Below are 24380 nucleotides of genomic sequence, written 5' to 3'. Positions count from 1 at the left end.
GATAAGTTAGAGTTGTATACTGTAAACTCTAAATCACTAAAATAACAAAAGAAAGAATTGTAGATGATAAGCCAATAAACTACAGACAGTCCCCAGTTTAGGATGATTCAATTTATGATTTTTTGACTTCAGGATGGTGTGAAAGTGACAAGTATTCAGTATGCTCCTCAAATTGCAAAGGGGCCATGTCTAGATAAACCCACCATAAGTGGAAGATATCTAAGTTGAAAGTGCACTTTCAACTTACAATATTTTTAACTTATGATGGTGTTATTGAAACATAACTCCATCATAAGTGAGGAAGTATCTGTATTTAAAATGGAATAATTAAGAAATTTATTAATCCACAAGAAGGCAGAAAAGGTGGAACGAGGGAACAAAGAAATGAGACAAATATAAAAAAAGCAAGATTTAATTGTGATCATCTCAATAATCACATTAAACGTAAATGTTCTTAGCACAATTTAAAGAAAGATAGTGTCAGATTAGATTAAGAAAAGCAAGATCCAATTATATGATGCTTAAACAAAAAAACCACTTGAATGTAAAAACACAAATAGGTTAAAGGTAAAAAGGTAGGAAAAGATATACCATGCTAATAGTAATCAAAAGAAAGCTCTGAAGACCCAATAGACTTCAGAGTAAAGAATATTACCATGAATGAAAAGGGTCATTTCATAATGATAAATAATAAATTCATATAGAGGATATAATAATCCTAAATATGTGGAGTTTCAAAATACATAAAGCAAAATAAATGATAGAAATTTAAGAAAAAAGGCCAGCTACGGTGGCTCATGCCTGTAATCCCAGCACTTTGAGGGGCCAAGGCGAGCAGATCACGAGGTCAGGAGTTCGAGACCAGCCTGGCCAACATGGTGAAACCCCATCTCTACTAAAAATACAAACATTAGCAGGGCGTGGTGACGCATGCCTGTAATCCCAGCTACTCAGGAGACTGAGGCAGAAGAACTGCTTGAACCCAGGAGGTGGAGGTTGCAGTGAGCCAAGATTGCACCACTGCACTCCAGCCTGGGCGACAGGGTGAGAATCTGTCTCAAAAAAAAAGAAGAAATTTAAGCAAAAAATGACAAATACATAATTTATGGTTGGAAATTTCAACACTTATTTCTGAATTTCAATTATTCAGAGAACAAGTAGATGGAAGATCATAAGGATATAGAAGACTATCAGCCAAATTGGCCCAATTGAGTTTTATAGAACATGCCACCAATAGTAGTAGTATATGCATTATTTTAAACTGTGCATTGAAAATTTACCATGACAGACCAAATTTTGGTCCATAAAACAAGTCTAAATACATTTAAAAGGATTCAAATCATATAAAGTATGTTCTCTAACCACAATGGAATTAATAAGAAATCAATAACAGAAAAATAACTAGAAATCCCCCAATATTGGAAAATAATTTACTTTTAAATAATTCATGGGCCAAGGAAAAATCAAAAAGAAATTAGAAAGTTGGGCCAGGCACAGTGGCTCACACCTGTAATCCCAACACTTTGGGAGGCTGAGGCAGGTGGATCACGAGGTCAGGAGTTCAAGACCAGCCTGGCCAACATGGTGAAACCCTGTCTCTACTAAAAATACAAAACTTAGCTGGACATGGTGGTGCATGCCTGTAATCCCAGCTACTCCAGAGGCTGAGGCAGGATAATTGCTTGAACTGGACCTGGGAGGTGGAGATTGCAGTGAGCTGAGTTTGTGATACTGTACTCCCCAGCCGGCCTGGGCTACATAGTGAGAGATTCCATCTCAAAAAAAAAAAAAAAAAAAGAAGAAGAAGAAATTAGGAAGTAATTTGGACTGAAGAAAAATGAAAAAAACAACATATCAAAATTTATAGGATGCAGCTAAAGCTTAGAGTAAAATTTTTATCACTAAATTCCTATATTCGAAAAGGAGAAACATCTCAAATCAATAACCTCAGTTTCCACCAGAGTAAGAAGGGCAATTAAACTGAAAGTAAGTAGAAAAAAGGAAATAAGAGAGATTGGAGTAGAAATAAAATAGAAAATAGAAAAATTGAGAAAATGAATGAAACTAATGTTGGTTTCTTGAAAAGATTAGCAATGTTAATTATTAATAACTTCTAGCAGAACTAATCAGGAAAAAAAAGAGGGAAGATGCAAATTACCAGCTTTAGGGCTAAGAGATAACATCACTGTAGATTCCACATATAATAAGAAAATATTATGAACAGCTTTATGCCAATAAATTCTACAAGTTAGATGAAATAGAGAAATAACTTTATCTAAGTTGACAGAATACCAAACTTTACTCAAGAAGAACTAGATAACCTGAATAGCCCTACATCTTGAATTTCCAGTTAAAAACCTTTGCACAAGAAATTTTGAGACACAGATGGATTCACCAGTGAATTCTATCAAGCGTTTAAGAAAGAAATAATACTCATTCTGCAGAAACCCTTGCAGAAAATTTAAAAGGGGGGACTAATTCCTAACTCATTCTATGACACTAGCATTATAATAATAAAATCAAACAAAGACATTACAAGGAAAGAAAACTACATACAAATATCCATCTACAAACGTGTGCAAAACTTCTAAACAAAATTTTAGCAGATAGAATTCAACAACATAAAAAAGGATAATTATCATGACCAAGTGGAGTTTATTCCAGTAATATAGGTTGGATTTAACTTTCAAAAATCAATCAATGTAATTTCCCATATTAATAGAGTAAAAAGAAAAACCACATGATTATCTCATGGGAAAAGCATTTGACATATTTAAATATCTATTCAAGATAAAAACTCTCAGAAACTAGGTGTAAAAGACATCTGATAAAGGGCACCTATATATTTTTAAAAATACAGCTGCTTGCAGTGAGCTGAGATCACGCCACTGCACTCCAACCTGGGCAACAGAGCGAGACTCTGTCTCCAAAAAAAAAAAAAAAAAAAAACACAGCTGGGCACAGTGGCTCATGCCTGTAATCTCAACACTTTGGGAGGCCAAGGTGGGAGGATCACTTGAGGCCAGGAGTTCAAAACCAGCCTGGGCAACACAGCAAGACCCTGTCTCTAAACATCATACTTAATGTTGAAAAACTGAATGCTTCCTTTTTGCTATAGAAAAAGGTTTTGTGCCCACTGTGTCCATCTCTCAAAATTCATATGTTGAAATCCTAACCCTCAATGTGATAAAATTAGGAGGTGAGACTTTTGGGAGGAGGCCCCACCTCCTAATGCCTGATTCATGAGGGCTCTGGCAAAGGCTCTACTTTGGAAGGTGGGACCTCTAGCAGAGCCCTCATGAATGGGATTAGTACTCTTATAAAAGAGACTCCAGAGAGCTCTGTTACTCTTGCCATGTGAGGACACAAGGAGAAGACAACCGGCCGGGCGTGGTGGGTCACGCCTGTAATCCCAGCACTTTGGGAGGCCGAGGCGGGCAGATCACAAGGTCAGGAGATCGAGACCATCCTGGCTAACACGGTGAAACCCCGTCTCTACTAAAAATACAAAAAATTAGCAGCAGGCACCTGTAGTCCCAGCTACCCAGGAGGCTGAGGGAGGATAATGGTGGGAACCTGGGAGGCAGAGCTTGCAGTGAGCCGAGATGGTGCCACTGCACTCCAGCCTGGGCAACAGAGTGAGACTCCATCTCCAAAAAAAAAAAAAAAAAAAAAGGAGAAGACAACCATCCATGAACCAAGAAGCAAGTCCCCACCAGCCACCAAATTTGCCAATGTCTTGATTTTGGAATTCCCAGCCTCCAGAACTTTGATAAATAAATGTTGTGGTTTAAGCCACCTGGTCAATGGCATTTTTGTTATAGAAGCCTGAATTAAGGCATCCTGGAAGATCCAGAAGCAGCATGTTCATGCCCACCATTCCTATTCAATATATATTGAAAGTCCTATCAAGTGCCGAAAAGAAAAAAAGAGCACACAGAAAGGAAATAAATAAAACTGTTTCCATTTATGATTTCATATGTACAAAATTCCACAGAATGTACAAATAAGCTCCTAGAAATTAAAAAATGAATTAGCACAGTCACACACAGAATATAAAGTTAATATACAAATATCAATCATATTTCTGTATACCAACATTGAACAATTGGAAATCAGTAATTTAAAAAAAATTACTATTAACAATAGCATTTGTTATTAGAGCAATGCTTAGAAATAAAACTTAGAAATACTCAGAAATAAATCTAACAAAATGTGTGCAGAACCTGTATGCTGAAAAGTTTATAACAGTCATGGAAAAAAATCAAAGAAGACAAATAAATAGAGAGATATACCATGTTCATGGATCAGAAAACACAATATTGTAGAAGCTATCAATTGCCACCAAATTGATATATAGACTAAATGCAATTCAAATCAAGATCCTAGCAAGATATTTTTAAAATATAAATAAGCTGATTTTTAAAGTTATATGCAAAGCCAAAGAAACCAGAATAGTTAAAATAATTTTGAAAAATAATAATAAAGTTAGAAGATTCACATTACTCAAATTCAAGACTTACTATAAAGCTACAGTATTGTATTGGCAAAAGGATAGACACATAGATAAATGGAACAGAATAGAAATCTAGGAATCCACAAATATGGCCAACTGATTTTTTACAAAGATGCAAAGATAATTTAATGGAGGAAAAAGAGTCGTTTGAGAAATGATATTGAAACAATTGGATGGGATGACAATATGCAGAGAGGAAGAAAGGAATGAAGACAAAAGGAAGGAAGAAGGGGAGAGAAGGTGAAAGGGAAAAGAGAAGAAAAAAGAAATAAACCTCACAAAAGAAAAATAATGAAAGTAATTATATACTTTTGAGATGCAATAATGAATGAAGAATTAAAAAGTGAGCTAAAAGAATTGTGGAATGCAATAATAATATGAATTATAATACAATCCCATAAAATGTACAAGTTGGAAGGGGATAAGTGGAGTTTAAAAGTATTTTTAAGGTCCATATAGGTATTAATTATAGACACCGATATATTAATGCATATGTTGTCTTTGAGTAACTGCTGAAAACATAAGAAAATAATTTATGGTTTCCAAAATGACAGAGGAAAACAACAGAATGATTAAAAAATTGATCTATTCAAAAGAAAATCTAGTCGCAGTGGCTCACGCCCGTAATCCCAGCACACTGGAAAGCCGAGATGGGCAGATTGCTTGAGCCCAGGAGTTTGAGACCAGTCTGGGTCTCAAACCACATGTCTACAAAAAGTAAAAAAATTAGCCAGGCATTTTGGCACATCCCTGTAGTCCTAGCTACTTGGGAGGCTGAGGTGGGAAGATGGCTTGAACCCAGGAGGTTGAGGCTACGGTGTGCTGTGATCATGCCAGCGCACTTCAGCCTGGGTGAAGGAGTGACACCTTGTCTCAAAAAGAAAAAAAAAAATACTCCAAACCAAAACCAAAAACAACACAAAAGAAAACCACAAAGAAAAGGAGAAAAGTAGGTAAGACAAACAGAAAATGTAATTGATCACATATTGCTACATAACAAATTATCCCCAAATCAGCAGCTGAAAAGTACAGATTGGATTTTTAAAAAGCAGAATATATGTATAATTTGTTTACAAGATAGATAAGTGAATGATCATAAGTATTTACCTATACATTATTATTTTCAAAGTTAAAATTGAAAGGTGTGTACATGTGTATTCTTGTATTTTGTTCCATTTTCCTAATTAACCTATGTCATGAGCATTTCTCATGCCAAGGATATTTTACATCCTTGAAATAGGCATGGTGCCTCATGCCTGTAATCCCTCGTGAGGCAGGAGGATCGCTTGAGGCCAGTAGTTCAAAACCAGCCTGGGCAACAAAGCAAGACTCCCATCTCTACAAAAAATTTAAAGATGAGCCAGGCACAGTGGGAAGCGCCTGTCGTCTCCACTACTTGGGAGACTGAGGCAGGAGAACTGCTTGAGCCAGGAGTTAGAAGGCTGCAGTGAGCTATGATGGTGCCACTGCACTCCAGACTGAGCAACAGACTGAGACCTTGAGTCCTTGTCTCTGAAAATTAAAAAAGAAAGAAATATCCTTAAAACACAACAAAACAAAAACAAGAAAGAAACCTTGATTCATACCTCACATCATATACAAAAATTAACTCCAGATGGATCACAGATCTAAATGTAAAATGTAAAACTTTAAAACTCCTAGAAAAAACATGGGAGAAAATCCCTGCTAGCTTGGTTTATGCAAAATGTTCTTAAATATAACACCAAAAGAAAATTAAGAATAAATTGGACTTCATAAAAATTTAATACATTTTTGCTATACAAAAGATAGTTAAATGAATGAAAAGACAGGCCACCAATTGAGAGAAAATATTTGCAAATCATATATTTGATAATGGACATGTATCCAGAAAATATGGAGAATTCTTAAAACTCAACATTGAGAAAACAAACAACCCAGTAAAAAGATGAGCAAAAGATCTTAATCAAAGATATACACATGGCAAATAATCACTTGAAAAGATGCTCAACATCATCAGTCACTTGGGTAATGTAAATTAAAATCACAACGAGTGGGGGAAGGGAAGGAGAGGGAGAGATTTGTTACAGGATACAAAATTACAACTAGATAAGAGGAATAAGTTCTAGTGTTCAATACCACTGTAGGATGACTATAGTTAACAATAATATATAGTTTCAAATAGCTAGAAGGAGAATATTGTACATTCCCAATACAAAGAAATGATAAATGTTTGAGATGATGATATGCTAATTACCCCGATCTGATCACTACACATTACACATATCAAAGCATCACTATGTACCCCAGGAAAATGTATAATTATTATTTGTCAATTAAAAAATAAAATTTTAATTTAGTTTGTTGAGGCAGGGTCTTGCTCTTTCACCCAGGCTGGAGTGTACTAGCACCATCACAGCACACTGCAGCCTCAACCTCCCAGGCTCAAACAATCCTCCCGTCTCAGCCTTCTGCGTAGCTGGAAACACAGACACACACCACCACATCCAGCTAGTTTTTTTAATTTTGGAGAGACAGGGTTTCGCCCTGTTGCCCAGGGTGGTCTCAAATTTCCTGAGTGCAATTTATCCACCTGCCTCGGACTTCTAAAGTGCTGGGATTACAGATGTGAGCCATTGCATCCAGCCAATTTAAATTTTTTTAATTAAAAAATGTGGTATTTAAAAAGCCCACAATTAGATACCACCACATACTATTCAAATAGCTAAAATTTTTAAAAAAGAAACTGACAATGGCAAGTGTTGATGAGAATGAGGAGTAACTGAGAGTCCCATACATTGCTGGTGGAAATGCAAAATGGTGTGGCTATTCTAGAAAATAGTTTGGCAGTTTCTTATAAAGTTAAACATATGCTTACCATAAGATCCAGCAATCCCACTCCTAGTTATTTATCCAAGTGAAATAAAAACCTACAAAAATCTGTATGTAAATGTTTATAGCAGCTTTATTCATAATTGCCAAAATGGAAACCCAAATGTCCTTTAATTGAGGAACAAATATACTTTAGTATATCCATACAATTGAATACTACTCAGCAATTTTAAAAAGGAACAAACTATGATACACAGAAAAACAACATGGATGAATCTCAAAATAATTATGCTGAGTGAAAAAAACCCAAAGCCCCAAAGAAGTACCTACTGTACAATTTCATTTCTACAGGAATCTGGAAAAGTGGACATGGTGGCAGGGATGGAAGGTATTCAGGTGCTCAGCAACATGGACTTCCACTCACTAAGGCCAGCCTGAGTACAGCCACTGCTGAGTGCCCAATCTGCCAATCTGCCAGCAGCAGAGACCAACACTGAGCTGCAGCAACATTCCCTGGGGTGATCAGCCAGCCACCTTGTGGCAGGTTGATTGGACTCCTTCCATCAGGAAAGGGCAACACTTTGTTCTCACTGGAACAGACAGTCTAGATTTGGATTTACCTTCCCTGCATTTAATGCTCTGCCAAAACTATCATCTATGGACTTCCAGAATGCCTTATCCACCACCATTTTTTCCACACAGCAGTGCTTCTGATGAATAAACTCATTTCACAGCAAGTGAAGTACAGCAATGGGCCCATGCTCATGGCTTACCATGTTCTCCATCATACCGAAGCAGCTGGCTTGATAGAAAGGTGGAATGGCCTTTTGAAGATCTAGTTACAGTGCCAGCTTGGCCGCAACACCTTGCAGGGTTGAGGCAATGTCCTTCAGGAGACCATATATACTCCAACTCAGCAACCCACATATGGTACTATTTGTCGCATAGCTAGGATTCATGGTTCCAGGGATCGGTAGTAGAAATGAAATGGCACCCACGACTCACTATTACCCCTAGTGGTCCACTGGTAAATCTTTGCTTCCCATCCCTGTGGCTTTATGCTTTGCTGATCTGGAGGTCTTCATTCCAAAGGGAGGAATGCTTTCACCAGGAGTCACAATTATTTCAGTGAACTGGAAGTTAAGACTACCATGGGTCATTTTGCAATGAAGAGTTACTCCACTGGCTGGGGTGATTCCTCCTGACTACCAAAGGGAAATTAGGCTGCTACTAAACAATGAAGGGAAGAAAAGTTATGTCTGGAATACGAGAGATCCCTTAAGACATCTCATAGTACTACCATGCCCTATGGTGATTAAAGCCAGTGGAAAACTATAATAATCCAATGCAGGTAAGACTTCTAATTTCCCAGACCCTTCAGGAATGAAAGTTTGGGGCCCTCCCACCAGGAAAAGAACCACAACCAGCTCTGAGTTTCATGAGGGAGGCAAAGAAAATACGGAATAAGTCGTGAAGGAAAGTAGTTATACATACCAGCTATAACCAGTAATTTTATAACACCAGTAGTTATAAAACACATCATGTGAACAGTTGCAGAAGTTAGTACTATAATTATTATGAGTATTCATTATTTTGTTATGAATGTTTGCGTGTGTTTATGTATATATATTTTTTCTTCCCTCTCTTATCCCCTTGTCATCCAACATAAAATTTATTAAAATAGCTACATTTACATATTATTATTAAAGTTCCTGGATTATCGAGGATAAAAGTGAACACCAGTCAAGGACTGTGAATTCTCTCCCAGGAAAAGAGCATATTTTCAGTTGTACACAGATTAGCTGTGTCATGATAGGCAGAAGTTTTACTTTGGTATTGTCTTCACTGGGAGATTAAATGGTTTAAGGAAATGTGTACAGGTGCCAAGTTAACAAGACATGGACTGTGGTGATCAATTTTACGTGTTGACCTGGCTACGCTATAATACCCAGTTATTCAAAAACTGACCTAGGTGTTGCGGTGAAGGTATCTTGTAAATGTAATTTACATCTACAGTTAACTTTATGTAAAGGAGATTATCCTGGATAATATGGTTGGGTCTGATCCACTCAGTTGAAAGCTGAGGTTTCCCTGAAGAAGGAGAAATTCCACCTGTGGACTGCAATGTCAGCTCTTGTCTGAGAGTTTCCAGACCTCCCTTCCACACAGCCTGCCCTGTGGATTTTGGACTTGCCTAGCCAGCCCCCACAACTGCATAAACCAATTCCTTGCATTAAATCTAGGTAGATGACAGATACATGGATATGAAGACAGACAAGATAGAATATATCCTACTGGTTGTGTTTCTCTGGTGGAACTCTGACTGACACACAAATCACCTGAGAAAATCTTGCATCTCTTCAGAGTCAGAGCTTGTTTTTGACCCAAAAGGGATCACCAAGCTTTTATCAGACATGGCCCCAAAATGACTGGGCAAATCTCAGGAGTTCAAAAGATTATTCTGATGAGTCAAGTTAGGCAGGTGAGTGCAACACCCCTCAAATAGTGTTCTGTCTTTTAGGGTGTACCCTCAGATATGTCAGTTCTTTTGTGTTGATTAAACTATCTGCAACACATTGGAATAGTATATAGCCACTTTAATGCTCATTATTAACTGTGTCTAAAAGGAGACACAAAATCTCTTAACATTAATTGCTTCAAGGAAGGTAACCCTGTAGCTGGAAGACAGAGGTGGGAGGGAGAATTTTTGCTTTTTGTGCCTTTAGAATAATGTATCATGTGAATGTGTTATTTAGATTAAGGGTTGGTATACTATGGTCCACAGGCCCAATCTGTCCCCTGCTCCCCTGCTTTTTAAGTTTTACTGGAACACTGCCATGCTCATTTGTTTACATATTATCTATGGCTGCTCTCACGCTGGAATGGCAGAGTTCAGAAATTGTAATCTGTATACCTAATGTCATATGAACCACAAAGGCTAAAATATTTACTATCTGACTCTTTACAGAAAAAATTTGCCAACCTGTCTAGATTTTTTAAAAATAGAAAACTGACATTAAAAATAAAAGATGTCCCAAGATAATTGAAAACATGTATCTACACAAAAATTTATACATCAATGTTCATAGCAGCACTAATCACAATAGTCAAAAAGTAGAAACAACCCAAATGTCCCTCAACAGATGAATAAACAAAATGTGATACACCCATATGTTACTCAGCTAGAAAAAGGAATGAAGTACTGATAAATGCTACAGCACAAATGAACCTTGAAAACATTATGCTAAGTGAAAGAAGCCAGAAACAAAAGGCCACATGTACAATTCCATTTATATGAAATGTCCAGATTAGGCAAATTCATAGAGATATAAGGTAGGTCAGTGGTTTCCCAGGGCTGGGGAGAAGAGGGAATGGCAAGTGACTGCCAACAGGTACACGATTTCTTTTGGGGGGTGATAGAAATGTTCTGGAATTAGATAGTGGTGATGGCTGCACAAATTTGTGTATATGCTAAAAACTGCTGAACTGTACACCACCAAGTACAGGGCAATCCAGAGTTCAGTACGGGGCTCAGAACCCAGTGAAAAATTAGTCCTCTCTGCCACTGCAAATCAAAATCAAACCTGGCCTGGGAGTCAGATCAAGTTCTGCACCCCAATTGTTGTGAACATCCATGTGACCTTAGACAAGTTTCTTCCCTGTTTCCTTCCCTATAACATGGGTATAATTGAGCAGGGAGGGAGAAGGCTGGTGGTGCAATAGGGTGTGAGGGGGGGATTTTGTTCTTTCCCCAACTTTATTAGATACCCTAATAATCAGTATCATCATCATCATCATCATCATCATCACCCATTTCTAAGCATTTTCACATACATGTCATTTGATCTTTCCCTTTAGAAAAGACACATATTGTTTCCATCTTAGATGAAGAAATCGAGGATCCGAGAAATCAAGCAGCTTGTCCACGTTCATTCAGTGGGTGTTGGAGCTGGGATTCGACTCCAGGTCTTCTGATTCTAGATCTTGTTCTGCCTACACTACCACACTGTTTTTGCATGTTTGCATTCTCTCTAGAAAGCCCAAAACAGCAGTGTCCAGCAGCCTCACCACAAACACTGTACACCTTTATCTGGGCAAAGGGAGGAAGGAGAGGCAGAACCTGGGGCTCTGCTGGTTCTCTTTTATCTTTCTTATGAACCTCTATGTTGGCACAGTAGCCGTCTGTGGGTAGGAGTACTCATGTACATTGATGTGGACACCAAGCCCACATATATCACAAGGATAGACACACAGGTACACCTGACCCCAACAGGCAACAGGTCATACCGGTTACTAGGGTAGTGAAGGGGCTACGCTTTTTGTTCAGGGGAGGCCTAAGAGGTCAGAACTCTAGGCATCTGCTCTCCCTTCTAATACCAGAAGACCCATCCTCCCAAAGGCCTTAAGGAGGAAGAAGTGGCTCCTTAATCCTTAGTAGAGGGGAGTAAGGAGGAGGGAGGAAAGTATCCTCGCTGTCCTTGCTAAACCAGAGCCCCAAGAGAGGGAACATCAGGGATTCACTACTAAGAGAGCTGGGCCTACATCTTAAAGAGTATCCATGAGACCCCTGCTGCCAAACCCAGTTAAGCCTTTGTGCATCACAGTGCTAAGCTCTAGTAATGCCACCAGCTACATGGGCTTTGCCACTCACCTTCTCTGATTCAGTTTGCTTATCCAAAAATGTGTCTAATGATTACTGAGTCTAGCTCAGGGGGGCGCTCTCAGGTTTCAGCAACATAAACTGAAATGCTTTAAAAATAAAACGCATTTTATGAACACACTATTTCATCCTCCCATACTGGCAAGCAAGAGCGGCTGAGGCTTGAATACACTTGGGAGTAACCCTCTCACGCCTTTCAAGGTGGCAAGGCTTGGGCGGCAAGGAGAGCCATGCCTAAGGCAGCCATTCTCTTCAGAAAAGGCAAGGCTGCCCTGGGGCACCAGGCCTGCCCAGGCTTGCTCGCACCCTCCTTTTTTCATTTGAGCAATCTGTATGTATCAAGCACTTCCTACAGGACAGGCACTGTTCTGTGTGCTGGAAGATAAGCAGTTAAGAGAAAAATGCTCTCGCAGAGCTTATATTCTAGTTGTCAGAGGCCAGAAAGTAAACAAAAAACAAATATGTCAAGCGTTGGCAGATGCTATGTGGAATTAAACTGGGTAAGGTTAATAGCGATGGGGGAGAGGTGCTATCTTGCACAGGATGTCAGAAAGCCTCTCTGATGAGGATGTTTGAGCAAAGACTGAAAGGAGGTGAGAGAATAATTTAGCGGGGAGCCACACCTTAAATCTAGTCTGGAGGACACTAGAGTTCAGGGAACAGAGATCGACAGTGCCACAGCAACAAAGAAGATTCCCTACCATGCTGGTTATTATCCATTTGCCTCCCTTAGATTGTCACCACCTTGCCCTTTCCTGCTGTTCCCTGTGGGGAGGGGGACTGAACCCTACAGACTGCTTCCTGGGTCGGCCTTGTCATCTGCCATTTGGTTGGGTTCAGTCAAAGGGGGTCCCCGGAAGACTGGAGAACAGGATACAAGGAACAGGGATATTGATGCTCCCGTGGGCACAGTTCTAATAATGGCTGCATTCTTCTGAGAGAATTCCACAATTTCCATCTGCTTTCCACAGTCCCTTCAGTGACACATGCTCACATACTTTCCTATCCTGGGCCTCAAAGAGTGGAGGCTCATCTCCTCCAGGAAGCCCCGCGGGATTAGCCTTCCAGATGAGCACTGTGCACCTACCTGTGCAGGAATGTGTTGTTCACAGATGCCACCTGGACTGCCTCTTTCATCAGGGAAGAAAGTAGATGAGCTTTGGCCCTGGAGACACTCATCCCTGATGAAATGTGAACTGTGGCCTCACTCTCCCTCCCAAAGCTGCAGCTCTGTCAAATTACTCATGACAGCTAAAGCAGTAACAGAAGTTGGGGCTCTAGTCTCTCATCTTAATCCCTTAGGACCTCACTGCCCCAGAGGTAGAACTTCTCCCCAAGATCAGCCAACCACCTTCCTAACTGGAGGAACCCTATCTACCTACCTCCAACACTCAATAGCTCATTGCCCAGTTCATTTCCTTGATAACACATTTATCACTATTGGAAAAAGTTGATCAGTGTATGTCTGCTCTACACATAAGAATGTGTATGTCATAGAAGCCTAGAAGAACTTGCCTGTCTCATTCTCCTGTGTGAACAGCATCCTAGGCCCAAGCATACAAGAACTCTTAAATATTTTTGAGTAAATAAATAGTAACACAAAAAGGGCAAAGCACCTCTGGCTCCCTAACACCTCCATAAGAATTGCAGTCACACAATGGTGTAGAGTCAGGGGTGGGCAGACACTCAGAAGTCTTGGCACTGCTGATTTCTTGAGTTGTGTGTCTGGGCAACAGAGGATTCAGAGAATCACTTAGGTTCCACCAAAAGAGGCTCCATCTTTCTAAATATCCCCAGCTTTCCATTTCTGAGTGGCCAGACCCTTTGCTAAATAGTCTCTAGGTTCAGGGAAGCCGAGAAGGGAGGAGTATGAAAGATAAGAGCTTTGGGCAAAAGTTGAAGCAGCAAAGCTCAGGCAGGTCCATGACGGCAGCTGGGAAGGTAGCAGCTACTATCCCAAAGACACAAAATATGACTCACCTGGCCATCACCACCAAGGAAGGCAGAACCCAGGAGCCCTTAAGGGTGAGTACTGCTGGTGAGTTTTCCTCTACTTAAGGGGCATAAGGCTAGGCACAAATAAGTGCTGCTACAGGCCAATCAGTATCTAGTGCCTGGTCTTCTCTTCAGTCCCCATTCTACTCCACCCTAGAGACTCTCCACCCTCACCCACTGTGTGGCACCACTGCCACCAGGCCAACCCCTCACCCCCAAAGAGACCCAAACAGCGCAGAGGTGCATCAATCAACCTTTAATGTCCAAAAGAGGCGTGGATGCAGAGCATAGGAGATGTGGCAGGGTCTCAGGCCCTGCTCCAGAAATGAGGGAGAGATGAACACAAACCAGACACTTTCAACTGGCCACACAGTCTGGGAGGGCAGGGGGAAACACATATTTGGACATTCATAAAAAAATAAAACCTAAAATCAAGCACTCAATTTTGTGCCCATTGAAGGGTTTGATAAAGGGAATTCAGTCACCACCCAGGTCCCCCCTCCCCTGCCAACATCACAAAGCAAGCTCGGCACACACTAAGGGCTTAGGGAGGGGTATTCTCCTGCCTTCTCACCAGCCCCAAGAATGGACTTGAAAATAAAAGAATAAGCTGGATCCCCCACCCCCCACGTTGTCAACCCTACACGAGAGTTTTGAAGGCGACTCATGAAAATCAGCAGCTCAAACGGCAATGACTACCCCACCCCACTCCTATTTCATCAACAGACAAGATTTCCCCTGCATCCTCCTCAGAATCTCCTCCTCTCACAGCCCTGCTCCATCTCCTGCTATGTCCTGGCTTCATCACTGCAAGACTGACCTCCTCCAAGGCTCCCAGAAGCTCCTCTTAGCTCTTTATCACTTCTATCCTCACCTCCCACCAGAGACTGCAACCATCCACAGTCACTGTCCCTCTGCACTGAGACCCAGCTCCAGAGCAGATGGCAGCATGGTCATCCTGTCCTGGGTGGTCCTCCTAAAGCCTTTCCAGGGAGCAGACAGCCAGAGAGCAAGCAGAGTGTCTGGGCTAGATGACAGCAAGGAGGGGACACCTATCTTTATTTCCAAAACAGATATCCCCAGAGGCTTTTAACATAAAGGCCCACTTAGAACTAACTGTGTCCCCTACCTACCAATACACCCTAGAGATTCCACACTGTCCTGCCCCCTCCCTCCCCTCTACCCCAAACCACACACACACACACACACACACACACACACACACACACATATACACAGAAGAATCAAGGGAGACATCAATTTGGTTTGATTGCTAAGACCTAACTAAGGAACTACAGTCACCAGAAATTCCCTTGTCAGCCAACTAACAACAGGGGCTGCTCTAAGAGAACTCCAGAGGAATGAGAAAACTGAGGGCTAAGCAGGGAGCAGACAGGAGAAGAATGTAAAGAAAAAAAAAAAAAGATTCAAGCTAATCCTACCCCAGAATCCTCCTGTCATGATCTCTGGCAGGAAGAACAAAAGAAGGTAATCCACAAAGACACAGCCCTTACTTAGAAATTCTGACAAAGACAGCAAGACAAATCTGCTCCCCACTCCCACACACCACAGACAAACACATCTCAGGGCCCTAAAGAAGGCATCCCCACCCCACCCTCCGCCCCAAGCCATAGAATCACAGTTCAGTGGAATATTCTCCCTGGTACTAGATCAATCCCTCCACCTTCCTTCCTATCCCTTTTTCCTTGACAATCCCAACACTGTCCCCCTGCAGCCTCCCTGGCCCTCCCAAAGCAGCATCCACCGCCAGGAAGAGGCAGCTGCACAGTTTTAGTTCCACCTCCAGAGACCTATTTCTTTTCCTCAGCCCTCCTAGTCTTTCGGCCGCCTAGTCTTTGTGGAGGGCCTTTTATTTTGTATAGGGAAAGAAAGAGAAAAGGGAGAGGTGGGAGAGATTTCCTAGTGCAATACAACCAAAAAATATTTTTAAAGTCTTGAAAAATAAACATAAAGCAGCCTTCTTCCCCCAGGCAACTAAACAGAAAGAGGTTTGGTTTTGTTTACTGCGACATACACATGAAATCGAGTATACAGTCCATGCAGTAGCACAGCCATTGGAGAGGACATCCTGATGCTGGCCCCAGTGCAAAACAGTCCCAGCAACGCCGCCTGCTTGCCATCGCTGCCGCCGCCACTGACACCTTCACCACGGCCACCTAGCCTGACTTGAAGAGGAGGATTGCAACTTGACCCAAGTAAAAATAGATGAAGTGCTTTGTCTCGTGTGTGACGTAGCTGCCAAAATTTCGGCCCACGATACAATGCCAGGTAGGGTTATATTTCTTGTCAAATTCCTAAAAAAGAATAAAGGTAGAGAAGAAAGGTAATTAGGGTAGCTGGAGAAGGAGAAATCAGAATGGGAGTCTCTCCCTGCAACTCCAGCATCGACACATGTTTGGTTGTTATCACCCCCACCCCATCCCTCAGCCTCAGCTCCCCGAACCTCAAAAGCTCAGGTTTTAAAGCTGGCCAGGACACTCTTCCCCTCATTAATAATGGAACACCACAAAGGCTCTATTATTTGTCTCCCCTGCACTCTACACCCTGATCATCTCTCCTCCCTCTAGCTACCCCACCCCCTCACGCCACCCCTAGCCCACCCTGGGATTCTTCAGCAAGGGAATCAAGAGGCCAGTGGAATAAAGGACCATTTGTCAAACAGCATGACACAAATGGGGAGCCACCACCCGCTGCCTCACACATTACTAAACCCGCATTTCCAAATGCTAAACACCAAGGCATTAGAGCAAAACAAAACCAAACATCGAGCGTACCAGGAGGCAGTACTATATAAGACAACATTAAAGGCTTTCCCGTGTGCCATGCACTGTGTGGGCTGTATGTACCAGAACAAGGACCTCCACCATGAGATCAAGGCAATTCCCTTAGGGGCACAAGTTTAGCATCAAAACCACAGGAAATCTTTAGAGCTAATCAGCTCCCTACTACCTTGTGGCTCAGCCTGCAGACTCAGTTCTAGAAGCATCCTGCCATGGCCATGAAAGGGCAGCAGCCCTCCACCATGGGCCCACCAATGCTGCCAACTCTGGGGTTCTATCCCTCAATATGCTCAACATACAACTTGTCTGGCCTCCTCACAGCCCCGATACCACACAACTCTCCAAGTACTAGGAGAGTAAAAACTAAACCCAGCTTCAATCTTGGCTCAAGACTGTGTAATACAGGAGAGCCAGTCACTTCCCTGGTTCTCATTTCTCCATCAGCAAAAAAAGAGCGCTGGACCAGAAAATCTGGGGATTCTTCTGGCTCTCAGAGTACAGGACAGCGAGAAGGTGGGCTCCCAAATAGCTCTGCAACCCTTGGCTCCACACCCAAAAAAGTCTCTCAGGACTCTAGGAGCTCTTCTTTTCATTCTACCCATTTGGGTAGGAAAACACAGTTCTGTAAAACTCAAAAGAAACCCTACCACTTCAATGGACCAGACTGCTACCATTCTTACACATGTTCTTGGGATGCCAGAGCTGAGAATATCAAATACTGGGACTATGCCTCCAATGGATATGGGTCCTGATTGGGAATCAGGGGGCCCCAGTACCCCTTTTCTTACTTTTGGCACAGCTGCTTCCTCACCATGTTAACCATATCCAGTGACGAATTCACTCAGGAATTTTTCAGGGACCAAACCTATGGCCCCATTATTGCTCATCCATTTCTTAAAAAATATATATTTGAGCCTTTTCTTAAGAATGTAGAGAGAAAGGAGTGATGTAGTACCTGAGTCCTTTTTAAGGAAAAGAAAAGGAAACCTCCTGCATGATGAGGATTATTACAGGCATATCCACTTTAAATGATGTAGTTCCCTGAAAATTCGTACATCTTATTCTTTCAAATATCCTGGATTTTAATTTTGAATAGTTCTGAAATGGGCCAGAAATATTTAATTCTGAAGTTTCTCTGCATAATCTTATCCTTCCCCAATGCCTTGCAGTAGCTTAATTATCTGTGAAAGTAAACACACACACACACACACACCTGGCAGAGCTATTAACAACTCCTAAGGTGAATGCTTGGGCAATTCGGAATCACTCGCTAATTTGTCTGCTTTGCAAGTTCCTAGGGTTTTGTTTGCACAGGATATATGGGCTTTCTTATGTCCCCAGCTCCAGATCTCCCTGGAGGTTAGCTCAGCTGTCAATCCCCACCCCTGGCCATCAGTCCCAGCTCTCCCAGCACACCTTCTTGATATAGGCAGCAATGTCCTTCTCTATATTGTACTTCTCCATGGCCTGCGTGGCGCAGTCAACGGCATCCTGTTGCATGTCCTCAGACATGTCTGCGTTCTTGATCACTGCCTTCCGGTCAGACATGGTGACACTACAGAAGGAGCAGAGAGGTAAGGCTGACAACTCCATGCTCTGGGCAGTGAACATTAGCTGCTGGGTGTGGGGTCTCAGTGCAAGAGGGGAGTATAGCAGGTGAGGGCAACAAAAAACACAGATGTGAAGCATTAGGAGAGGGAGCCCCTAAGCTTTAGCAGAGACATTGTTCCCACCCTGGGAAATATAGGGCCAATAGGACATAATAAATCATCAGTTTTTATCATAGGTAAAATGAGGTTTTCCAACTCTAAAATTTACTTCCGATATTCTGAACAGCACCAGTAGTCAAGATTATATTACAGTGTATCATCTACTAGCTGTGTTGTTGGGCAAGTTACTTAATCTTTGTGTTTTTATGTCATTATCTGTGAAATGGGGACTAAGGGTTGTCCTGAGAATAAACCAGGTGTCCTAACATTTGAACCGAATTAAGTCCCTGATTTAATGACCATTCATTACATCATTGGCATCATAGCAGAAAGAAGCTGGACTAGGACTCAGCAGGCCTGACTCCTGGTCCTGAGTTTCTCTCTTGTGGTCTTAAACAAGTCACTTGGCCTTCCTACATTTGATTATTTTCATTTTAGCAGATGAGGATAGCTCTCTATCGCAAAGTTGTTGTAAGGATTAACTAAAGTTATACGAGAGCATCTGTAGACAAGGACAGTCTACCAGGGACTGTCCATCAGCCAGATCCAGCCTACCACCTGTTTTTGTAAAATAAAGTGTTGCAGGAACATGCTACGATGGCAGACTTGAGTAGTTCCAAGAGACTATTTGGCCTGCAAAGCCAAAAATATTCCCTATCTGGCCCTTCACAGAAAAATGCTGCCAACCCCTGCCCTATACAAAAAGGGGTAGGGTATATTCCAGGCCACCAATGCCCAGTGGGGAAGAGATAATGATAATTATGCCTTCTCTCAAGTATTCCAGGCTGAGATGCCCCTAAGAGGTAGAGAGGGTGGGAAGGCAACCTCAGACTTGGCCAGTCGGTCACACAGGACATGACTCTCTCTGTCCCATCCTCCCCTCTGCTTCCCCACTCTCCTCAGTACAATGTTCATTCTTTAAAGCTCAATATAATTTTTGAAAGCCCTAGATTTTGGACCCAGCTTCGACACTGATTTGTCATCTCTTTGGTGCATTGCTTCCTCATGTCAAACTTATTCATTCAAAAAGTACTGACCTATTAGGTGATGTGAAAGGTATTATATTAGGGGACAATATCTTATTTTCCTCAAAGGAATGCTGAAGCCTTCCTTCCCCTAAAAAAACCGAGGCTTGGGAAAAACCTGGAGATAAAGCATTTTAAAAAGGTGCCTAAGAAAGGTAAAGAATTACTATTTTAATAGCCTTGTTTCACATCCCTGCTATCAGGGCCATGCCATTGATCCCATAGCAACCAGAGTTTCCAGGCAGACCCTGCATGGACTCTTCTTGGGAGGAGCAGAATCTCAGGACCTGCCTGACAGGTGGCAACATGTGAGGTACTATGCAGGAACAGAGGGGATGAGCCCTTTGTCCTTGACCACAGTCCCAACACATGGAGCAGTAACAATCCCCCCCATCATCCCACCCCTAAAAGCACCCCTCTGTGGCCCAGCCCAATGGACAGAAGATGCTGTCATTCCAGCTCTATCTGATACAAGGCTACACAGGAGGCTGCCTGCTCAAGGACAGATCCTTGGTATCATTCCAGGCCACCTTGATCTCTGAGATCACATTAGCCTGTGGGCTAGATGGCTGAAAGGGAAAACAGAACTCACCACCACCATTTCAGCCTGCACCACATGCAGAGAATGCACACATGCCAGCTGCCAGCCAGGCAGCCCTTGACCGCATCCAAGGCCCCTTCATCTAGATAGCACTGTCAAACTAAGCAGGGCCGGTTCCACTTCGGCAGAAACTGGCAGAGCAAAGAGGTAGTAGACCAGCACCCTCTGCCCCCACATTCTGGAGAGGAAAAGTCAAGAGACTCAACTGGAGTCTGTGAGCACCATGTGGTGCTGAGGAAACATTCGGAGAAACCTGTTCAAGGAATGACTAGTTACGTGACCTTGGGCAAATCAACATCTTCATTTTAAATACTAATGGCTGAAATGAGATAAATTGGGCAAACTCAATGGGTCTGAGGAAAGGTACAACAGCAGCACAGGGAGAAAGGTTCTTATTATAAGGCTCTGTATAAGTGAAGAAAAACTAGTGTCACCTGGTGGCCTATTGCAGGTTACCACTCAGAAGGGGGCACTGTTTACAAACCCAGGGGTGGGGGTGGGGCCTGGTTAGACAGCAAAGTGAAAGTATGAAATTGGCACCATTTTGCCTGCAAGCTCACCTGCTCCACTGCCTCATTCCCAAAGTCCAAAGGAGCAACTTTGTTACAATAATTAAAAGCCACCTTACTCTCCAGGAAAGAGCCGGCGGTTACATAATATTGGTCTTATGACTACAATGGCATGATTCTTCACCCCTGGCCCCCCAGGCATCTGAGAGAGGTGAAGCCCAACCCCTATCACCCCTGTCCAAGGTGCCGGTGAGCAAAGCACAAGAAGGTGTCCAGCCTAGCCCCTCCCTCCCTGGGAAAAAGCAAGGAACCTGGGCCTCCAGATAGGAGGAAGATGGCCAGAGGGCCCCAGGCCAGCCGCCTCAGTCACCAGCCAGGGCTCCTGTGAAAAGCGCAAAGGGCACCCCAGGGCAGCTCCCATTCTCTATTCCTGGTTTTGCAACCAAAAAAAAGGTTAAATCTCCGAATGACAAAGACCACCATCCCCACCCGCCAATACACACACACTTCTACTTCCCTCTTCGGGTTCTCCAAGGGGGCCGTATCCCTCCACTATCCCATCCTCCAGAGCGCTGCGGTCCCCAAAGGCAGCACCTGGGGAACGTGGAAGCATCCTCCTTCCCTCCCACCTCCCGCCCGCGCCGCCGGCCAGGTCCGCAGGCTCCGGCCGGTCAGCCGCCCTCCCCCACCCGGCCTGGAACAGCGCCGGAGTGACTGGGCGTCCTCGCTGCAGGAAGGACGCCCCAGAGGGTGGCGGTGGCGGCAGGAGGAGCCGCGTCACGCCCGAGCCCTCTCCACCCCCTCTTCCCCGGCCCCTGACATCGGGGGCCTCCACGCAGCGCAGGGAGACTCCCGGGGGGCGGGGGCAGCGGCAGCTCCGCAGCCCGAGCCTCCAGCAGCGCCACGAGGGTGGCCGGGGCAAAGGGTGGCGCAGACGGGGCTGCGCCGAGAGGGAGGGGCGGCAGGGGAGCGTTGCGCTGTCCGGACCGTCAACGCCAAGGGCTGCGGGGCCAGCCCTGTTCCAGGCCAAGGAGGCCGCAGGGCCACCGCGGCGAGGGCCGGGTCGTGCGGAGTCGCACGCGACAGGCACAGGCCCGCCACCCGGGGGACGCCCCCACCCACCGCTCACCTTCAGGAGGCGAGTCCGCACTGGGCCCTGGGGAGCAGCGATGGCCCGAGGCAGAGCACAGGCAGGGGCGGTGTCCCCTGGGCTCCTCCTGCAGCTGCAGCAGCGCCGCCGCCGCCGCCGCGGTCTCCGGCTCCTGCAGCCCGGGGACGATCGCTCCCTTCCGCGGTCCGCCCTTGGAGTTTCGCCGGCCGCCCGTGCTCCGCCTCGCGCCGCCCGCCGGCTCCGCGCTGGCGCCTCACAGCTCCGCTCCGCTCTGCCGCTGAGCGCGGCCGACGCGCGGCCCCCGCTGAAATAGCGCCCCGCCCCCGCCCCCCCGCCGCGCGCGCCGCCGTCCGCGCTCCCCATTGGCTGCGCCCGCCCGGCCCCGCACTGCGGGCTTCTCCCCGCGCCGCTCTCGCCCCACATCTTGTTTCCTCCCACAATGCCTCGGGGCGGAGGGAGGGGGTGGGGAGGAGGAGCTGGAGCGGGTGGGGGAGGGAGCCGTGGCCTTAAGAAAGGAGAGGAATGCGGACCCCTCCGCCCAGGGCTGGAGAGGCCAGGCCTGAAAAGGAATAAAGAGATATGGTCCTGAGAGAGGAGGAGAGGGAGGGGTGTGGAGACCCCCAGTCCCAAGGAGAAAAAAGGGAGAGGGGGATGGAGATTTCAGACCCAGGGAACAGATGGGGCTGAGGTAGAGACCCCAACCTTAGAGAGGGGAGGAGATGGAAGTCACCAGCCTCAGAGGAAAAGACAGGATACTCCGTCCTCCGGTATCTGTGGGAAAGAGAGGGACAGCCAGCCCTATGGAGAGAGGGAGAGGCATAGGAGCCCCAGGACTCCCTCCCCTCACCTTCGGGGAGGGTCCCTTATTCCTCCTTTGTTCTTTGAGGCTGAAGGACCTAAACTCCCAGCTGGGCCCCCAGCCGGTATTTGTCTACAAGAGCAATGGAGACAGAGCCAAAGCAAAATTGATGGGCGGGTGTCTTTGGTACGCAAGCCTCTGCTGTCCTTGCACATTTATGGCCTTGGGGTCCTGGGATGGGGGTGAGAGTGAGCGATTTCTTGTCGTCTGTCCCTGCCTGTCCAGGTAGACAAGATTGGAGGAGAGTGAACAGAAGCCCCTAGAGGTGGTGCCTGTCAGAGCTGTGAGGAGCCTTCAAAAACCGCCCATCCACACCCCTCACTTTATAAAGGAGAGAATCCAAGTACAGAGAGGGGAGAGCCCTGCCAGATCCCGCAGGTCAGGCTTGACTCGCTTCGAGCTGAAAAGCGGCGCACCCAGGCAGCAGCCCCTCTGGAGGCTCAAGGAACTTCTGGGAGGGTGGGTGTGAACGTGCGCAATGGGAGCCTCCCTGCCCTCTCTCCACCCCACCCCCAGGAAAGATCCTCAGGCCTGCGGTTTTCTTTCTGGTCTGTTTGATACAGAAGTGTCTACCTCAAGGGCTGACGAGCCTTTATTGGGAACGAAGCATTTTGGCCATACAGTAGGGATTAAGAAGCTGCCAGAGATAGTTCTCACTCCCATCTTTTTCCCTTCGCCTCTCCAAACCATGGGCAGGAAGTCAGACTTGCCCTGGCCCTGGCCTGCTCTAGTTTGAAGCATCAAAAGTTAGCGTTCGTTATGTGTCAGGGGAAACCTGGAAAAATCATTCCCTCTGGTTTCTGCTTTCTACAGTTCTGTCCTCTAACAACCTCAGTTGGGGGATTTCAGAGAGCAGTTAAGGCCTGGGGTATCCCCTCACACTAAGGGTATTCTGATGTCAGTCTTTGTGTTCATGAATGGGAGGCGTGGCCTCTATGGGAGGAAGGGAGGGAGATGAGGAAGGATGATTTATACACTTAGGGCTTGGTGCGGGGCTAATCGCCTGCACTGCTTGGAGAAAGAGAAGCTAGTACCCCCTTTCTCCAACAGTCATTAGTTTCCAGGCCCTTCCAGGGCCTGAAGGTCAGATCTGCCATGTATGGTTGCACAGGTCATTCACTGCGCAAGAGTATCCAACCAAGGGAGCAAGTGGGTGCTAAAATACAGCCGGCACACTGCTTGCTAACCTGTGTGTCACGGTACAAGCCAGTGTCCAACCAGAAGATGACTTCTTTCAAGTGTTCCCAAGGGTTACTACGAGCTAGCAGTGGCCCTTCAAAGGCCATGCTGCCAGGGCCTAAATCCTCCCTCTCCCTGCTCCCCTTCCCTGAAGTACAGTAGGAATAAGGGCTTGCTTATTTCCAGGCTGTGGTGTGGTGGACACAAGGGCACAAAGAACTTCAACTAACAGAAGTCAGAGCCAAGGGTTTTCACTTTTCGGAAATGTGAGTATCAGTGCTCTTGCGTGTGTGTGTGTGTGTGTGTGTGTGTGTGTGTGTGTGTCAAGGACTAAACCGTAGAATAACAGGGAGATGTGTTAATAGTATGGTTTATAGATAATAATAACTAATCCTCATGAATCCCTTGCTCTATGTCAGGCTCTATTCTAAGCGTTTTAAATGCAATGCGTTCCAATTAATCCCAGGAGCTGCCTTTTGAAGTGCATATATTACTATCACCCTGTACATATGAGCAAACTACAGTTTAGAGAAGTTCAGTAAGTTACCCAAGATTATCCAGTTTGTCAGTAGCAGGATTCAACTCCAGATTGTTTCCACTGCCT

At 44.6% G+C, this 24380-nt stretch overlaps 1 protein-coding gene across 1 annotated transcript; it reads right to left on the bottom strand.

Annotated features, from left to right (window-relative positions):
* Positions 1–14223: 14223 nt before the first annotated feature.
* DYNLL2 (dynein light chain LC8-type 2) lies at positions 14224–22016 on the bottom strand. The gene is made up of 3 exons (XM_030827594.1): positions 21757–22016; positions 18200–18338; positions 14224–16297 (listed from the first exon to the last, which is right to left on the bottom strand). Exons 2-3 carry the CDS (start codon positions 18329–18331, stop codon positions 16160–16162), a joined length of 270 nt encoding a protein of 89 aa, XP_030683454.1. The 5' UTR covers positions 18332–18338; positions 21757–22016; the 3' UTR covers positions 14224–16159.
* Between the last annotated feature and the right edge of the window lie 2364 nt (positions 22017–24380).

The sequence above is a fragment of the Nomascus leucogenys genome, chromosome 14 (assembly GCF_006542625.1).
Source record: "Nomascus leucogenys isolate Asia chromosome 14, Asia_NLE_v1, whole genome shotgun sequence".
In the NCBI taxonomy this organism is placed as follows: domain Eukaryota; kingdom Metazoa; phylum Chordata; class Mammalia; order Primates; family Hylobatidae; genus Nomascus; species Nomascus leucogenys.
The sequence above is the reverse complement of the archived record's forward strand: the minus strand, read 5'-3'. Positions and strand labels throughout refer to the sequence as shown.

Excerpts from the sequence above, each read along its gene's own strand:
- DYNLL2 (XM_030827594.1), bottom strand. The coding sequence starts at position 18,331 with ATGTCTGACCGGAAGGCAGTGATCAAGAACGCAGACATGTCTGAGGAC. Across the intron at positions 16,298-18,199 it reads TTGCTGCCTATATCAAGAAG|GAATTTGACAAGAAATATAA; the intron begins GTGTGCTGGGAG and ends ATTCTTTTTTAG.